The following is a 17,547-nucleotide window of genomic DNA, read 5'->3' on the forward strand; positions in this document are numbered from 1 at the left end:
ATTCTAACTTTTCCTTCTTGCTGCCAACCCAGGAGATATTTTTTTTCAGATAAACTGTAAATTAATTTGGTTTTTTTAAAAAATATTTTATTTTATCTTCCAGGAATGAATTTTATTGAATTATATATTTTATAGGGGTGATGCAGTTTAAACAAGTGGAATAGACTTGAAAAAACATCAGCTTAAAAATGGCAGCTTCTATAAAGCCGGCAGTCAGACCACTGGGGAGGCTGGGGGAGAAGGGGAGACACGGATGCCAGCACATTATTATTATTCTGCTGTTGCACACGGGTCTGAATCAGCTCTGGAAGTGCATACATTGTTTCTTACAGAATGTCTCTGGCTCTTAACAACAGGATTGCAACGTGATGTCTCTGCTGAAAATGTGATGACTCACAAATGAGTCAACAGTGAAGGTGTTACAGGAGGCTAACTGCTCTGCTGTCTGCCAGGGCTCCTAGCAGGCGGGAGCAAGGCTGGCCATTCATTTACTCCATTTTCTTCTTATAAAGAATTTTTAAAATAATCTAACCTATGGAGTTCTGCTCACGTTACTGCTCTGTGAAAATGCTGGTTTGCAAGAGCCTCCTAAACTGGGTTAATATATTGAGATACCACATTGCTCTGGATTCAACAGGCATTTTCAGAACTCTGGCTGTTATTAAATTTAATTTCTGCTGAAATCTGTAGTGCAGCGTAATGTATTCATTCAGGAGCAGGGCATTATCCTTGTCTGTCTCTATGCCACAAGAGGTATCTTCAGCAATTGGAATTGTAGATCGGGTTTTAAAAGAAAAAGTATTTTAGGTCTGTCCTGTTTATGTACTGCTTTTTGCAGTTGAAATTAAGGTCCTTCTGTAAGCAAAACTCCATGTAAATGTCTTGAATTTTAGGTATGATGCCCAGTTGAGTTAAATAAGGAATGTTTGGGATAGGTAGCGATTAGTAACAAATTCTATTAAGAGCTGTGAAAAGGGTTTTCTTCTGGGCTGTAAGTCTCAAGGAAGACAAATCTGACTGGGCCTGATTTTTTTGTCACTGATTCCAACATGGGATTTGTCTCTTCTTACATTTGCCCTCCACCTGGCAGCAGTATGTCTGTGGGGTTTTTTTCTCTTTAAGCTTCTTTTTAAATCATGATGCACTATAAATCAGTGGTGTTAGCCCAGGAGTTACAGACTGTGCTGTGGGCCTGGATCAATATTTCCCCTTCTCACCAAAATGGTGATTTTTCTCACTACTTGGGATTCTTTTTTTCAATGTTCAGTCTTTGCTTCCCTGGGTGGGTCCCACCTGGAGAAGTGCCCTGGCTGTGTTGTGGGGGTTTGCTCTGTTCCCCTTCCTGGATGTGATTACTGAGCTTTGCAGCTGCAGAATAAGGCTGGGGGCTCACAGCTCTCTGTGTCAGTGCACACTGAGGTTTCCTTAGGCTGTAGGAGCTGACTCTGCTCCTTGTACCATTGATACTTACACTGGGTTATTTGGAAGGTGTGGGTCCAACTCTTACTGGGCAGAAGCAGAACTGAATGTGTATCTCTTTCATCCTCGTGAGTGATTTAACCAGCGCACAAGAATGAAGTGATTACACCTTCCTCATCTTGGATGTGTGTCTGATGTGATTTGTGAAAGCCTGTTGCTAGTTTGTTGTTGTTTGGGACAAAGTTATATACATTTTCCTCCTAGGAATGTACTATTTGGTAATACTGTTTTACCCACAGTTCTTTATACTCCTGGCATGTAATTTACCTGTTTTTTTTTTTCTTGGTTTTTTATTAAGTCTTGAGAGTGATTTCCTTGGCTGTCACGGACCACATCGCCAACATCTCTGAAACTGTTCCATTGGCTTTCTCTTCACACTGCTTTAAGTTGAATTTTCTTCTCTCAGCATTTGAGTTTCTTTGCAGTTCTTTTCTTCTTTTCTCTTAATTGAATCTAGTTTTGCTGGCTGCATCTGCTCATATGCCAGTTTCTACCTGAGCAAATGTCAACTTGTTTTCATCTGCTTAGGAATGCAGTGCTTTTCCTGAGCTATTGTCTAATTAATTTAAACTAGCCTAGTACTTTCACTTCTTTCCACATCTTCACGTGGACTCATCTGCTGATTCAATAATGGCTGGGTTAAGTGTGGATTCTCATGGCAGCTTACTAAATTTAATTTATCGTGAGAGGCTTTATGTATGCAAGTGTCTGTGCATTCTCTCTCACCCACACAGGCATGTGCACATGCACTGGGACATAAACTGAGACATAGATACAAATCCATGTTTGTTCTTATGTAATGGCAGCGCTGCTGTCTCTCATGTACCCCTTGTATGTAACTTGTTTCCAGAGCTGTCAGGTGGGGGGGTCACTTCTTGTTAGATTTTTTTTTTTCTCATGAGTAGTGCTTAACTCCTATAACCCAGGTTGAGTTGTGAGATTCAGGTTCTAAAGTAATGCTGTAAGGAGAGCTCTGAGGCTTGTGGGGGAGTTCATCCTGGAACTGCTGTAAAGCTCTCATGCAGGTCTGATTTTGCTCAGCTAAGCTTGGCATTGCAGTTAGCAGCATTGCAGGCATTGTCTTGCCCTGTGCTGAATTTCTTTTTAGGGTAAAAACCAGATCTTGCTCCTATGTCTTCCAGCTGCTGATCCTGGTTGGTGGGATTTAGGGCTGGTGAGCCAATTCCATTGCTTAACTGGATCAATGAAACTGTTGGGGGCACCAGAGAGTGGGCAAGGTCAGCCCCAAACTGCTGGGTGAACTTCTCCACAGTGCTAATGGTTGGTGTGAACTGCTAAAGCCCAGAAGACCTGCCTTTGACTCTGCCTTCTGCCAGCTCACCCAGTTTGTACACTAGTTACGGTATTCTGTGGTGGGGAATATCCCTTTGCCCAATCTGAGTCAGGTGTCCTGTCCATGTTCCCTTCCTGTATGGTTTCACATTTTGGTCTTTGGTATTTTTCCCAGAATCCCAGGATAAAAAGAAAACCATACAATTATGAAGTGTCCTGCCTCTTTGTATACCAGTCATTTCAGTTTGGAAATTATAGTGAAGTGGGTAGTTTCTGGGCAACCCTGACTAGATTTGAATGTAAGTTGTGGAATCAAAATGTTTGGATGCTGTTCTAAACTATCCTGCACTACTCATCCCTTTACAGAGTTCTTGAATTTTAAACTGAATTTCCAGTTTTCTGTTTTGTTATGAAGTGTAGGAAGTAGTTTTTCATTTAATATGAGACTCTGACTCACACCTGTTAAGCTCTCAGAAGGATTTTTTTTATTGTTTCTGTGCCTTTTCAGTTTGTGTCTCATCACGAGTATGTAAAACAAAATATGTATGGAAATCACAAAAGCAATTTGCTATTTTCTCAATCTTTGCATATAGGTTAAATTTTTTGTGCATTTTTCTGTAGTATTTTTGGGCATGAGATACAGGAGGATGTGGGGACTGTCTGATGAGTTTACTCTTGTGCCAGTCACAGGACATGGTTGGTCTTTGTCTTAGCAAGCCTTCCTCTCAAACACTTCTGGCAGTACTCTAATGAGTAGAGGAACTTAAGAAAAATTTCTTTCTGTAATTTTTTTTTCTGCTCTCTCCATCCCTGATAGATGTCATGGGATGGAAAGCTGGCATTTTGTAAGCTTGATAATGAAAAAATGGATATTTTGGAAGGATTCAAAAAGTGCCTTGAAATGAGTTGATAACTAACCCTTTCTTCCACAATTTCACTCATCCTTGATTTTGTTATTTAATCGCAATTGGCAATATGGATAATCAAAGCTTTGCCCTTGATTACCCCTTACAATTTGTTTTTAATCAAGCTACTAATGCAAACCAAGTACAGCCTGGCCTTTTACGTTGTACAGCTCTTCCTTAGTGTTGTATTGTAAATCATTATAATAGCATTTCATGCTTCCAGGGTTGGATTTTTTTTCTTTTGACTTTACTCATTCCTCTTCTCCTCTCCCTCTGTGATGTATTTTGTGTACATGAAGGGCCCTGGGCTGCCAATCTCTTAATTGGTTATCAGTCTTTTGTAAGATGTGTAGCTCAGCACCCCAGAGGAGCAGCTTTTACTCACACCAGTAATTCTGTTGGTTGCTGCATAGTTACGGGCACAGATTCCAAATGACTCCATCCAGCCAAGAATTGTTCTCAGGGAAGGTGGCACTTGGAGTCATTAGGCAAAGGTATGGAGGTGACTGAAGATACAGGGTGATGCTGCAGGGCCACAAAATTCCTATGGAGTCTCAGCAGGTGGTGGGAGGAAGATCCCACCTTAGCTCACGTGCCTTGTTTGAGTAACTCTGTCCCTCGAGGGGAACAACTCCTGCCTTTGCAGGGGGTAAAATCACACCTGGGTTGGACCCAGTCTTGAGTGTGTTATCAGCCCGTGCTGAGATTTGTAATGCAATCCAGCTGGGGCTTTACCTGTCCCCGTTCCCATGACAAGCTGGTCCTGATGGAACAGATGTTCTGGCTCTTGCTGTTTGGAAAGTATCCACAGGACAAGAGGAAATGTTCCAGGGGAGGTTCAGGTTGGGCATCAGGAATAATTTCTTCTTGGAAAGGTCTGACAGGCATTGGAAGGAGCTGCCCAGGGAGGTGATGGAATCCCCTCCCTGGAGGTGTCCAGAAACAAATGGATGTGGCTTGCTGGTTTACGAGGTGGTGATTGGTCAAAGGCTGGACTTGATGATCTTGGAGGTCTTTTCCAACCTAAATGATTCCGTTATTCTCTGAAAGTGTACTGCCTTGGTTCTACCATCTGAGAGGAAAAAGCCATCAGACTTACATAAAACAACAGTGGATTTAGGCAAATTGCTTACTTTTTAAGTCCTCTTCTTGTCTTAAAAAGAAAAAATAAAATAAAATAAAAAGCTAATTTTCATTAATTCTCTTCTTTCAAATGTGGCCCTTTCCAGACCAGCACTGTGTAGCCGCGTCGACTGGGAGTGAGGGGTCTGCAACTACTGAAGGTTTTTTTGAAGTTGTAGGTGTCAAGTAAAGCATATCCAGTGCTGCAGTGCCTCTGTAGCTCGTGGCCTGCTGTTGTTCTAATGACTGCCTGAGACCCCATGGAGCAAAGTGCATCCTTTGTGTTACTCCAAATCCAGTCATGGTAGATTCTTGCTAGAAGGGGAAAAAAAAAAATAAAAATCAAAAAAAAAAATCATCCAATTCAAATGTATTACTTGTCTGCAAGGTAATTGAAGAATTCTAATGGGGCCTGATGCAAGCAAATAACCCTTGTGCCTAATCAGCAGAGAGACGGCGACCTTCCTGCTTCAAAGAAGAAACGCCAGGCAGGGGAGAAGATTATGTATACTTTGGTCTCTGTGCCACATGGAAATGACATTGCATCTCTCTTTGAACTGGATGCTACCACCCTTCAGAGAGCTGATTGCCTGGTTCCAAGGTAAAATAAAAAAAAAAAAAGGAAATGAAAAAAGGGCAAAAAATAGTGCTGCATTGACAGGGTTTCTGACTGGCATTATGCTGGTGAGTAAAGCAGAAAAAGTCAAACATGAGCAAGTATTATCCTTCTGTTAAAATTTGAGGAGTGTTCATGGATAAATAAGGGATGTATAAAACATGATACTGCTGCTGTGACTGGGTAAAATAATTATAAGGATAAAACAAGTGACACTTAGAGAGAGTCTGTGAAGAGAAGAAATAATGGTCTAAATATTGCACAGATCTGTGTGAGGATAGAATTGAGCTCTGTGCACTGTTTGAAAAAAATGTACTTTTAATAGATTTAACTGAATTGTTCTCAACAAAATAATGTGTGGGGTGAGCTGGGCTTCTGTTTCCCTGACAGATCATGATGCCACTAAGCTCATTTGTTATTCAAATGTGTTCAGTAAGTGGCTTCTGGGTTTTAATTATCAATATTTGAAATTTTAGCTGTGTAGCATAGCTGAGATTGGTTAGATAAGTCACACAGTGTTGGCTGTGACTGAATGGGCTTGCAGACACTCGGGGCTGGTTGTTATGAGGGTGGATTTTAAAGCTGGGTACCCACAAATACTGATGTATGTGACTTTGAAGTGTGTTTGCTATGCTAAGTTCTGCTAGATAATTTGCTTACTGGAATACTCAAAAGCCCATCAGCATGAAAGGGAGAGCGTGAATGGAGACCACAGTGAATATATTTCAAAAGTAAAATTCAGAGTTAAAATTGTAATTGATTTCTCAGCTCTGCTTTTTGATAATACCACAGATTATCATATGGAAAGAATTTAGAAGGATCTCATATCTTCTCTTTGTTCACTTGATTTTCAGTTGAGAACTGGTACTGTAAATGCTTGCTGTGGAACAAGGGTTTGCAGATCATTATGATGAAGCTGTGAAACCACGGTCAGCTTTACTTTCTGGCTTTTGTGCTGTGATAGCTTAAAAGTGTTCGTTATTCTGCAGAATAAGAAAATAATAAAAGAATTGGGTTTATTCATGAAATGTATTTCTGTTCAGATGGGATTTTATAACATCTTCCTTATAGTGTTTTTTTTTTCTTTAAAGAATATTTTACTCCTAGACTTACATAAATACTTAAATCCAGCATTCTGCATAATCACAAGATGCTGGCAGTTCTTGTTGCAGCTCTGCTCTGGGTGAGAAAGAAAGAGTCAAAGGAAAGGGGTACTCAAGTGTCTTTTAGGTCCACCTTCCCCTTTTGTTGCAGTTGCTGGTGTGGCTCCAGCCTCATGCTACAGGCAGGTGTTGCAGGGCATCCACTTGCCCATGTGGGCTCAAGACTGATCCATCTCAGCTGCTGTTTGCTCTGTCCCTCTTTAGGAACTCCTATGTCCGACTGAGGCACTTGTGCACCAACACTTGGGTCACCAGCACCAGCATCCCCATAGACACTGAGGAAGAGAGGCCAGTGATGTTAAAGGTAAACAAAATCCCAAACTCACTCCTGAAGCTGTCTCACTTCTAACCTATGAAATGTGCATAATAACTAGGATAAAGGTAAGAGCACTGCTCACCCACTTTAAACCAAAACCTATTGCAGATTGGGACGTGCCAGACCAAAGAGGACAAGGAAGCTTTCGCCATTGTATCAGTTCCTCTGTCTGAGGTCAGAGACTTAGACTTCGCCAACGATGCCAACAAGGTTTTAGCATCAACTGTTAAAAAGCTGGAGAATGGAACAATAACCCAGAATGAAAGGAGGTTAGTGAGTTTTAATTTTTCCCCTGCTAAACTGGTGTTTGGTTACTCATGATAACACAGGCATGGGTAGGTGATATCCACATGGACAGAGGTAACTGGGAGAGGACACTTCAGTTCTGAGAGTGCCAACCTGGGGTTAGATTCCACCTCTGTCAGAGCATCCTTGCTGTACCTCAGGCTGATCTGTGTATCTCCTGTGTAGAAGGGGGGTAAACAGCACCTCCCTAGCTCACTGGCCACATAAATAAATGGGTAGTTCCCTGGGCAAATGTCTTTGTCTGGATTTCCTTTGATAATCTCCTTCTGAGCTGTAATGTGAGGGTGCATTGCATCTGATTCTCATGTACAGGAAAGCAGCACTGCAGGGCTCTTGACTTGCTTAAAGTTCACCACACTGCAAATCTTCAAAAACCTTGGAAGGAGGTCTCAGTGCGGCTGAGAAGCTGCTCCAGTGATCCCTTTGCTTTCTCATTTCTATTTTTCTCAGTTCTTTCTATTTTACATCATTTTGGTGTTCATTCCCATTTCTTCTGCGGCACTATTAGAATGTCTGCTTCTCACACCCACCCCTGAATCAAGGGATTTTGTTGTACATTTGTTGTACATTGTAGCCAGATATATTCTGCTGCCAGTGATGTAGTTCACTATTTGTCTTCAGCTGCCTGTGGTTTAACTGAATATAAGACATCATCTCTGGCAGTGTGAATTCATAACTGTAATACATCATATGCAGCTTTTCTTTTTTTCTGAAAATGTTAATTTTTGGTGATGAAACTGAATTTTTGCAGTCAGTTTCCAATAACAATTAGACCAGATAGTTTAATATCTTAGCAGGCAGATTTTTAATGGCCTGGGTGTTGGGACTCACTCTTGAAAAGCTGTGGGGCCATTTCATGATGAAGTTGACCCATAGAGGGATACGACACTGTCCAGGTGGGATGTCCCTGTATGAACCTTGTGTCACTGTCAGTATTGTCAGGTCTTTATGTTGACCGAACAGTACAACAAACATGTGAAATGTTTCAGAGCTGCTTCACAGCAGTACTATTATTTGTTTGTTCTTGTGATTGCCCTTTGGAAAACCCTCCAAATAATCTTTTTCCTGCCTTATCACCTTCTAGCACAGAGAAGTGGGAGTCCTAACAGTTTATTCATCATTATTTCTTCCTACAGTTGCCTTTTCTACTTTATTTTGTGGAGGTGACACACACCTTGCTGTTTTCTTCCAGGGAGCTGAGGCTTTTAGACCTAAAGCTCACTCAGAGGGTTTAGGTGAGCAGCCCAGCTCACTTGTGGATAATGGTAACTTTGTGTCTGGATCCCACAGATGACTGAAAATCTCTTGGGGATCTTCCTGCCTCTCTCATAGCTGGCAGATTTGTTAGTTATAGACTAGACATTGGCCAAATTGAGATGATGCTGAGTTTTCATGTAAAAGATTGCTGGTGCTCTTAAGGGATATTCTTTGAAATTTGTGGACATCTGTGTTTCTTACTGCATGCCTGGCAAGGTGTTAGTAACAAGGAGGCAATGATGACTTTATTTTCTTTTTTTTCCCCATTTATATTTTGTCTTTTTGCATTTTCTGAAAGTGGGAGAGAAGGAATCACTACTGCCTCTGGTTTTTTTTAGCACCCGCTTCTGGCAAATCTTTTGTTTAGCGAAGAGTGAAACAAATACAGTTTCTTGGGTCAGTATACATAGGAAAGCAGTTACATATGAATATATATATGAAAAAGCATATATATGAAACAGTTTCATAGGTCAATAGTGGCAGAATGCTTTTATTCTTCTAGTGAGTCCATCATGGACCCATAATAAAGTACAGAAATCCTTGCTAGGCTGTGGAAGTTTCTGTTTACTGTTCCTGGGCCTTGAGGCCAACTGGTATAGATTTTGGGTTTCTGAACACTGTATATCAATCCAGAAGACTGTATTTTTCTCTTGTTTTCTCTCTGGTTGTTGTTTAATGCCTTGGTAAACAGCCCTGTGATTGATTTAAGCTTCTGCTGAACCAAGGCTTGGAATCCTTAAGTACATGTCAAACTTAACTTTGCAGTGTGGAAGTTCCATTGTGCCAGGTAAAGCTTAATGTGATTAAATGTGATTTTCATTCTTAATGAATCCTAGCAAGTGTTGAGTGACATGTTTATAATAATGATTTTTCTATTCTTTCTAGGTTTGTAACCAAGCTACTGGAAGATCTCATTTTCTTTGTTGCTGATGTGCCCAATAACGGGCAAGAAGTTTTGGATGTGATCATTACCAAGCCAAACCGGGAACGGCAGAAATTAATGAGGGAGCAAAATATATTGGCTCAGGTATGTCCTACTGTGTTAATAACTTAACTGTATATGCAAACAGATTGTAGGAGAGAGTGATGTGAGAAAAAGTTATTTTTGGGTAACTTGGCTTATGCCAGGTTGGGTTTGTGTGTGGTTGGATTGGGTATAAATGACACTACTTGGTCAAAGCTCATCTCTTGGTCCCTAAATCAGAGTCAAGCACAAGGGGCTGTAGAGGGCTCTTAATTTCATGTGATTCTGATTAAGATCATGTTTGAGAGCAAGTTGTTCACAAAATTTGAGACAAACATGGAACATGGTCCCAGTCCTGCAAGTGTTCCCCACATAGTGGCCCTATGGAGCTCTGACTTTGTTTGCATGAGGGCAAACTTGCAAGTAAATAAAATTAATGTCCTTTTTGAGAAGCCAATGGAAAGAAATTTAAAAAAAAAGGGAAAAGGATGAAATTGGATAGCAGGCAGCATTGTCCTCCTTTTTCATCATTAAATTATCCAAATTTAAGATGTGTAACTAAAACTGTTTAAAGTTGGGGATAGTAAAGAGTCAATGTCAATCGAGTTGGTGGGAAATGTAAAGCTAACCCCAAATGCATAAAGCTGTGATGTCTCAGATTGTGTCCCCACTTGTGTTTAGTCAAGGCTGTTGTGCTGATCCTGTCAGAGGACATTTCCATTGACTGTTCTAAGTTTAGCAGAAATCTGGGTCTGGTTTTCACTCTCAGTGATTTTGATTTTGAACAGATATTTGGCATCCTCAAAGCTCCTTTTAAGGACAAAGGTGAAGGGTCAATGCTGAGGCTTGAAGACCTGGGTGACCAGAGATATGCTCCCTACAAATACATGCTAAGATTATGTTACAGGGTTCTAAGACACTCCCAACAGGACTACAGGAAGAACCAGGTCAGTGGTATTGAGAATAATTTTCCTCCTGATTTCTATAATTATATGTCCTGGGTTTGACATGGCTCTCTGCACTTACAAATGAGATTCTGTGGTAATGGGGAAAGGCCTTTTTTTTTTTGTGCGTGTAGCTTAGTAGTGTGTGACTTGAAAGTTCAACAATGAATATCACAAGTTCACTTTGTACATTTTCAGGCTCAGACTGAGACTGGGGTTCACTGCTTCATTCATGAGCTTTCTGTTATTAAAAATATGTTCTTGGAGCCTGGACTGTGAAGTGGGAAATCTGTAAAGCTGTCTGCTTCTCTTGCTTAAACGTTTGTAGAGGGATGGCAGTGAGTCAGAGCAGAGGTTGTTATATCAGGTAGCCTGATTTCCCACTGCTGGAGACTTCCTGTGAACAAGAGGTATTTCAGAGCATGGACTGAAGGGACTGGAGATAAAAGCCTGAACTGCTGTGTGGCTTCTTTGTTTTCTTTTCAGTGTTTCACAAAAATATTTCTGTCCTGAAGGGAGAGAAAAAGAGGAGGGAATACTCAAGAAAAAAGCTTCTTAAACATTATAAAAACCTTTCAGTTTTTCTTTTTTTTTTTTTTTTTAAAAAAAAAGAGGTTGCCATTTCTTGAATTTTGGATGTATTTTCATGGATTCATTCCTTTGGTTTATGAAAGAATAAGAAGAGTTAGTCATCCCTAATATGGAATCTGTTTCTCAGGGTACACATTTGAGTTGTTCAGAAGTTCTTTTGCTCTGGCCAGTTCAGAGAGGAAAGTTTTGAACGTTATTTTGATTGTTATCTGAGCTGCATGCCTCTGGTTCTACAAGAGAAAACATTACTGCTCAGCAGGTCATCATGGGAATTTTTCCTTTTTTTAGGAATATATTGCTAAGAACTTCTGCATCATGCAGTCCCAGATTGGTTATGATATTCTGGCAGAAGACACCATCACAGCTTTGTTGCACAACAACAGAAAACTGCTAGAGAAACACATCACGGCTAAAGAAATAGAGACGTTTGTGAATTTACTCAGGAGAAATCGAGAGCCAAGGTTTGAAGTGGTCCATGTAGCATTTTTCCAGTAGCTATGAATTACATGCTGTTCATTGCTTTGATGTCTCTTTCTCCCTGTTTTGACCTGGCAGAGAAAAACCCCACCAGTACAGAAAACATTAGAGCTACCTGTAATTCTTGGAATTTACCCATATCCACATTTTAAAACTAGAGTTTACCGAAAAGAGGGCTTATACTTTACAGGACAGCTTTGAAAATTTGGTCTCAGTTCTGACTGGGGCAAAGAGAAATGAAGAGAAAGTTTAATTTCTCCCAGCTCTGCAGTTCCTCTGTGAAACTGCCACTTGTGTTGGTTCCCCTGTTATTAATCCTGGTGTAAATTATACACACATGTCAATTTTTCTAAGCTTTTATTAATATCAGTTTTCCTGCAGGTTCTGGTTCCAGGACAGACCTGAAAAGGGCCTAGGACAGTGAAGATCCCATAAACCTGTATCCTAGACCAGATTTTATTCCAAATTAAAATTTCTGGCCTTGAACTTCACTCAGCTGATTATTTTTTTTTTATAAGCTTCAGGTCAGAATATAAAAGGAATTAATTTCTTTATTTTTAAATGGAAAAATCTCTTTATTTTTGGGTTTTCAGTTGTAAAATTAGCGAAGTAATACAAATATAAGAAATGAACATATTGAAGGCCAAATATAGTCTTCTGTGATTGTGAATACCATTTTCCAGGTAGCCATTAAGGATATTTCTCAGGGCCTTGCTGCTTCACTGCCTCAGTTATTTTCAATATGCCTGTTTGTCTCACTCTGTAAGCTCATTGCCTCTCCCATGCTCAGCTGGGCTGGGCTTGGTCACTATGAAGAGGAAATCAAGAGATCAGCTCTGTCTCTGAAGGGTTTGTTTATTGAAAATTGCACATTGTGTTTTCTTGTGGTGGAGGATGTAATGGAATTTATGCCATAAGCACATCATGCAATTGCTCTGTATCCACTTTGAAGAATTCAGGAGCAATAAATGTTTCAAAATTGCCCCTTGTCAGAATTGTGTAATCTGAACAGTAAAGACTTGATTTTGATACTGATTTTCATGGAGAGTCTTGTAGATTTTCTCAGGAGTGTTGGGGTGAATGAGAATTGTGGCATTCTGCTCTAAAACACATGAGCTACAAAATTAAAAACTTTCCTGAGTTTTGGCTCCAACCAGGTGACTTCCCCAGAATTCCATGTAATTATGTGCTGTTTGCTTAATTTTATCTTAGTGATTGCTATGCACTTTTAATTACCAGTTGTCACAAAGCTTAATTTCAGTTATGGGTAGACTTTTTCCTAAATCTACCTTGAAAATGCTGTCTGTACTCACCCACTACAGTTCCCAGACTTTAGTGATGACTGTGGTCTGTTCTAGAGGTTCAAACTGTTGGATCCTTGGATGGCTAATAGCAGATGGTCAGAGTTTGTACCTGGATTTCTAAGGAAGTGGAATATATGATCTGTGTGTGTGTGTGTGTGCACGTGCGCCTGCTCACATCTTCTCCCCCACCAGCTCCTGAGCACCTTGCTCAGTTTTAGCTACATTTGCTAAAGGAGTGGTAGGCTCAGAGATACTTAATTCCTATGAATATCATGGAAAGTGGAAACTACATAGAAGGAAGAAGCCCTTCTTATATTTCACTGTCAAAGGCTGCAGAACGGATTCCTGTTACTGCGCACACTGGAATCCCTGAAAAGAGACAAACCCACGTACCTAATGAATGTCCCAGCTTTGAGGAAGGCCTCAGCCTGAACCTTGTTAAACATCTTTTAACATAAGTTAAAAGAACTAAATTTGAAGAACTAAATAAATCAGAGGAAACTGATTTCCCTGCAAAGCTTTGTTCTTTCTGCTTTACATGGAATGACCTCTTTGAATGCACAGTCCTATCTGCAGGTCCTGACAGATCTGCACTCTTCTCTGGGAGCCCAGCATTCCCTGGCAGTGTTCAAGGCCAAGCTGGACAGGGCTTGGAGTAACCTGATCTAGTGGAAGGTGTTGTGAGTTGCAAGAGTATGAACTGGCAAAGATCATATGCTGATAAATATCATGATACAGAGTCCCTCTAGTCTACCCATCCTCTAATGCTGAGTGCTAGAGATTTCTACTTCAGTTCCCTAGTAGTAGTTTAAGTCTCATGTTCTGCTCCATCTGTGTTTTTTTGACTGCAGATTCTTGGATTATCTGTCAGACCTGTGTGTATCTAACACCACAGCAATACCAGTAACTCAGGAACTCATCTGCAAGTTTATGCTAAGCCCAGGGAATGCTGACATTCTCATACAGACCAAGTGAGTATCTGTAATCAGAACATGCCACCTTTTTGTTGTCTGCTCTCTTAAATTATGAGCACTTTGCTCGTGGCTCCATTATGAATGGTTTGTGTTTGCAGGCTGGTTTCAACCCAAATGGACAATCCCTTGGAATGCCCGATCATCTCGGATGACATTGATGAAGAAGAAGTGTGGCTTTACTGGATCGACAGCAACAAGGAGCCTCATGGCAAAGCCATCAGGCATCTGGCTCAGGAGGCAAAGGAGGGCACAAAAGCTGACTTAGAGGTTCTTACCTACTACAGGTAAACCTGCTTATTCAAAGGGAAGAAAATGTAAACTCCATTAAGACCCCCAGTGCTGTTCTTATACAGTTCATTTGCCAATATCAAAAAAAAGAAACCAGGTCATACCAGAAACTGAGATTAAAAGTTAATTTCAAGTTTTTCCTGTGGGACTCATCACAGTCTCTGCTGCCTATTCCAGGCAAATCTTGAGTTTCCTTTACTCATCACATCTCTCTGTGTGTCTTTTTTATTTTCCCTCTAACATTTTATTTATTGGGCTTTAATTTTAGGTTGTGCTGCCCCAGAAGCAAGGTACATTCTGAGGACAGAGTGTCCTGAGTGTCTCAAAGATTAGAGAAGAAATGGAATCATGGAATGATGTTTTATGAAATTGAAACAACAAGTGAACAAATAGTTTTTAATGTCAAGTTGCTCCCTTGCTTAACAAAGTCACTCTTGTTATTTTTTAGGATTTATATCAGAAAGACTCACAACAGGCTTGTAGCATGAGATTCTGAGGTGTGTTCTATCCAAGTGATTTCCTTGAATACCACATTATTACCTTTTTTTTAAGGTACCAACTGAACCTCTTTGCAAGAATGTGCCTGGACCGCCAATATCTTGCCATCAACCAGATTTCTGCACAGCTGTCAGTAGACTTGATCCTCAGGTGTATGTCTGATGAAAGCCTCCCCTATGACCTGCGGGCTTCCTTTTGCCGTCTGATGCTGCACATGCATGTGGACAGAGATCCCCAGGAGTCTGTGGTGCCTGTCAAATACGCCAGATTGTGGACTGAAATTCCTACCAAGATTACAATTCATGAGTGAGTTGAAAGTGTTTCAAACTTAAGTATAAAAGCTTTTTGTAGGGTCAGTCTCAGAACAAAATTGTACATGTCCAATGTCCACAAATCATATGGGTGAAAAGGCATTTTGTTGCAGAGCATGGAACTATTAATTATTGTTACTCTTGGAAACTTCCATGGGCAGCTTTCAATCACTAAATATTTAAATTTCATTTTTCAGTATGTTCTTTTATTAAACAAGCTGGGGAAGATGGAATGGCCTTTCCTCAGACCAGCTGCACTCCAAGTAATCCAATTGTGTCTCACATGACAGGTTTGCTAGGCTGGAACTTGGTTTTATAACTCAAGTTCAACAGAAAGCAACAGCTGGGAACCCAGAATTAAGACACAGCTGCTGACCAGAAACAGCTCACAGAGGCTTTGGTCTTCACTTAGTAAAGTACTTAAGCATGTGTTAAATTTAATTTTAGAGAAAGGACCGTTGATTTCAGTGGAAACCCTGTCTGGATCCACTGATTTGATGGAGCAGCAGAACTGGGATGCTCCCAGCCAGGGAGTATCTGGCTGGAGAGACAGAGGAAGCAGCACAGCAGTGCAGCAGGCAGTGTTGTTTCTGTTAATGACCACAGCAAGGTTTAAGAGTTCTATCTGCCACAAGAGTGGTATTATCCTGTCTATGTTCTTCTCATTTGCTTCAAGCCTTCCTGCTACTGTTGGAGGGAAGGTTTGTGCATCCACTTTCATATCTCCAAAGAGCTGAACTGAGTAATTTCAGAGGATCACGATCAGTTTGTTTTTTCTTTAGTGACAGCTGATCCTGATATTAGAGGTGTTGAAGTTTCTTTCTTTCTGTCCTCTGTATTGTAGGTATGATTCGTTCACTGACTCTTCAAGGAATGAAATGAAGACAAAGTTTGCACTGACAATGGAATTTGTAGAAGAGTACTTGAAAGAAGTTGTGAATCAACCCTTTCCATTTGGAGACAAAGAGAAAAATAAACTTACGTTTGAGGTACTTCTCAGTTATCTGCATTCTGCTTGCAGTATTCCTCATTTCAGATAAGCTGACGTTGCTTCTTTCAAACTAAAGCCAGTTGCAGAATAAATGTTGGAGTAAAATATCCTAAAGAAGCACATGTTCCTAATTCATTGTTCTTGGTGATGACTGGTACCACAGAAAATGATATTCTTGTCTGCTGTGTTTTTCCAACCTTTCCTTCTTTCTCCTGAAGTGGTTGCATTTCAGTGGAGGGAGAGGGGATTTCTGGGGGGTGAATGATGAAAATTCCTGCTCTTTCTACATTAGTGAAATAACCTTTAAGGATTCTTCAGTATAAGTGCTGTTTTCTGTATAGGGTATTCCACTCAGTCAAACACTCTGAATAACCTAATCCTGTGGTTTAAACATTGTTTGAAATTCCTGACAGAATCTTTAGATAGGCCTAGATTTTCTAAGTTCAAATAGCAAAGTATAAAGGGGAAATACTTACAGCTTTTATAGTTCTTCCTTCAGCCTACTTCTCTTTGTTGCTTTTGCCTCTGGTCACCTGAAATCACCTCTGTGCAAACTTATCACAGTCATCTTACTCTTCTTCTGACTCTTCTTCTGACTTCCATCTTCCCCAAAGCTGCTGCCTCTTTAAATAATTTCCCAGTCTTTCTTCTTGATCTTATGTATTTTTGCAGATGGAATTTTATCCTTTCAAGCCTTTCTTAATCTCACCTTGGTTTTGCTGTCTGCTGTAACCTGACTGACCAATTTCTTTGTCTAATCCTGACAAACATTTAATGTCACTGGTCTTATTCCAAAAATCAGTGGGAAGACTTGTGCTAGTTTGAATGCACTCAAGATCTGAATCTCTGTGGAAGCTTCTGTGTGAAATGCAACTGAAAATCACAAAGGCTGTCAGTACTTCCTTCATTTTTAATTTCTTTTTCTCATAGGTGGTACATCTGGCTCGAAACCTCATATACTTTGGCTTTTATAGTTTTAGTGAGCTTCTCAGACTGACCCGGACGCTGCTGGCAATTCTAGATATTGTTCAAGTTCCCATATCATCATACTTTGAAAGGCTGAGCAAATTTCAGGATGGAGGTGAGATGAGCAGCAAAGACTGTTATTCCAGTGGGTAATTAGCTTTTTAAGTTGGAAATAATTTATGGAAAATCTGATTACTCTTTCAAGGTTCTGTATTCACACATCAGCCCACCTACAGGAATGAATTGCAGGGGACATTAAGATGATCAGCTAAAAAGGAACCTTTTTGAACAGAGTTGCATCCTTCATGACTTGTGGGTACTGCATTGGTGTTGCTGCTCCTTTGCTTATTTGGAACTTTGAAATTTTGGTTCTAAACCTTTGTGCCCCTTGCTCTGAGCATCCTGAGGGAGTTCAAGCAGCATTTGCCTGGGCACTGGGATTATGGTGGCTCATCTGTGACACAGCTCATTGTTAATCTTCTTAGCACTTCACTGAAAGGGAAAATGAGATATTTCTGGGCCCACAGTTGCAGAAGTACCCAATGGAAGTCCAGAGGAGGCAATCCTCTGCCTGTGTTTGTCAGTTTAGAATATTCTTTTTTGAACCCAGACCACAATGCCTCTCTGACAACCCTAGGACTATTCTGTGTGTCCCACTGCCTTTGCTACCATTGTTTAAAATTGCATTGAAGAATGAGCATGCCAGGAAGGTGCTGAAATATAGCAGTTTAGTTATCCTGTGTGAGTGGAAGAGAGGTGTGAGAGTTGTGTGGGCTGTGTCC

General features: G+C 40.5%; 1 protein-coding gene across 6 annotated transcripts in view; it reads left to right on the forward strand.

Moving 5' to 3' along the window:
• ITPR2 (inositol 1,4,5-trisphosphate receptor type 2) overlaps positions 1-17,547 on the forward strand; it is a 248,590-nt gene that overhangs the window by 60,289 nt on the left and 170,754 nt on the right. For all 6 annotated transcript variants that reach the window (XM_014260468.2, XM_014260471.2, XM_014260470.2 and 3 more), the window contains 11 exons: positions 5,246-5,400; positions 6,783-6,882; positions 7,003-7,163; positions 9,343-9,484; positions 10,210-10,368; positions 11,245-11,417; positions 13,589-13,708; positions 13,810-13,995; positions 14,552-14,803; positions 15,653-15,797; positions 16,730-16,880. In XM_014260468.2, the coding sequence (XP_014115943.2) occupies positions 5,246-5,400; positions 6,783-6,882; positions 7,003-7,163; positions 9,343-9,484; positions 10,210-10,368; positions 11,245-11,417; positions 13,589-13,708; positions 13,810-13,995; positions 14,552-14,803; positions 15,653-15,797; positions 16,730-16,880 (1,744 nt within the window). The remainder of the gene's footprint in view (positions 1-5,245; positions 5,401-6,782; positions 6,883-7,002; positions 7,164-9,342; positions 9,485-10,209; positions 10,369-11,244; positions 11,418-13,588; positions 13,709-13,809; positions 13,996-14,551; positions 14,804-15,652; positions 15,798-16,729; positions 16,881-17,547) is intronic.

Source organism: Pseudopodoces humilis, chromosome 5 (genome assembly GCF_049639895.1).
Source record: "Pseudopodoces humilis isolate 2021_Gansu_Grassland_sample_001 chromosome 5, ASM4963989v1, whole genome shotgun sequence".
Classification (NCBI taxonomy): Eukaryota; Metazoa; Chordata; class Aves; order Passeriformes; family Paridae; genus Pseudopodoces; species Pseudopodoces humilis.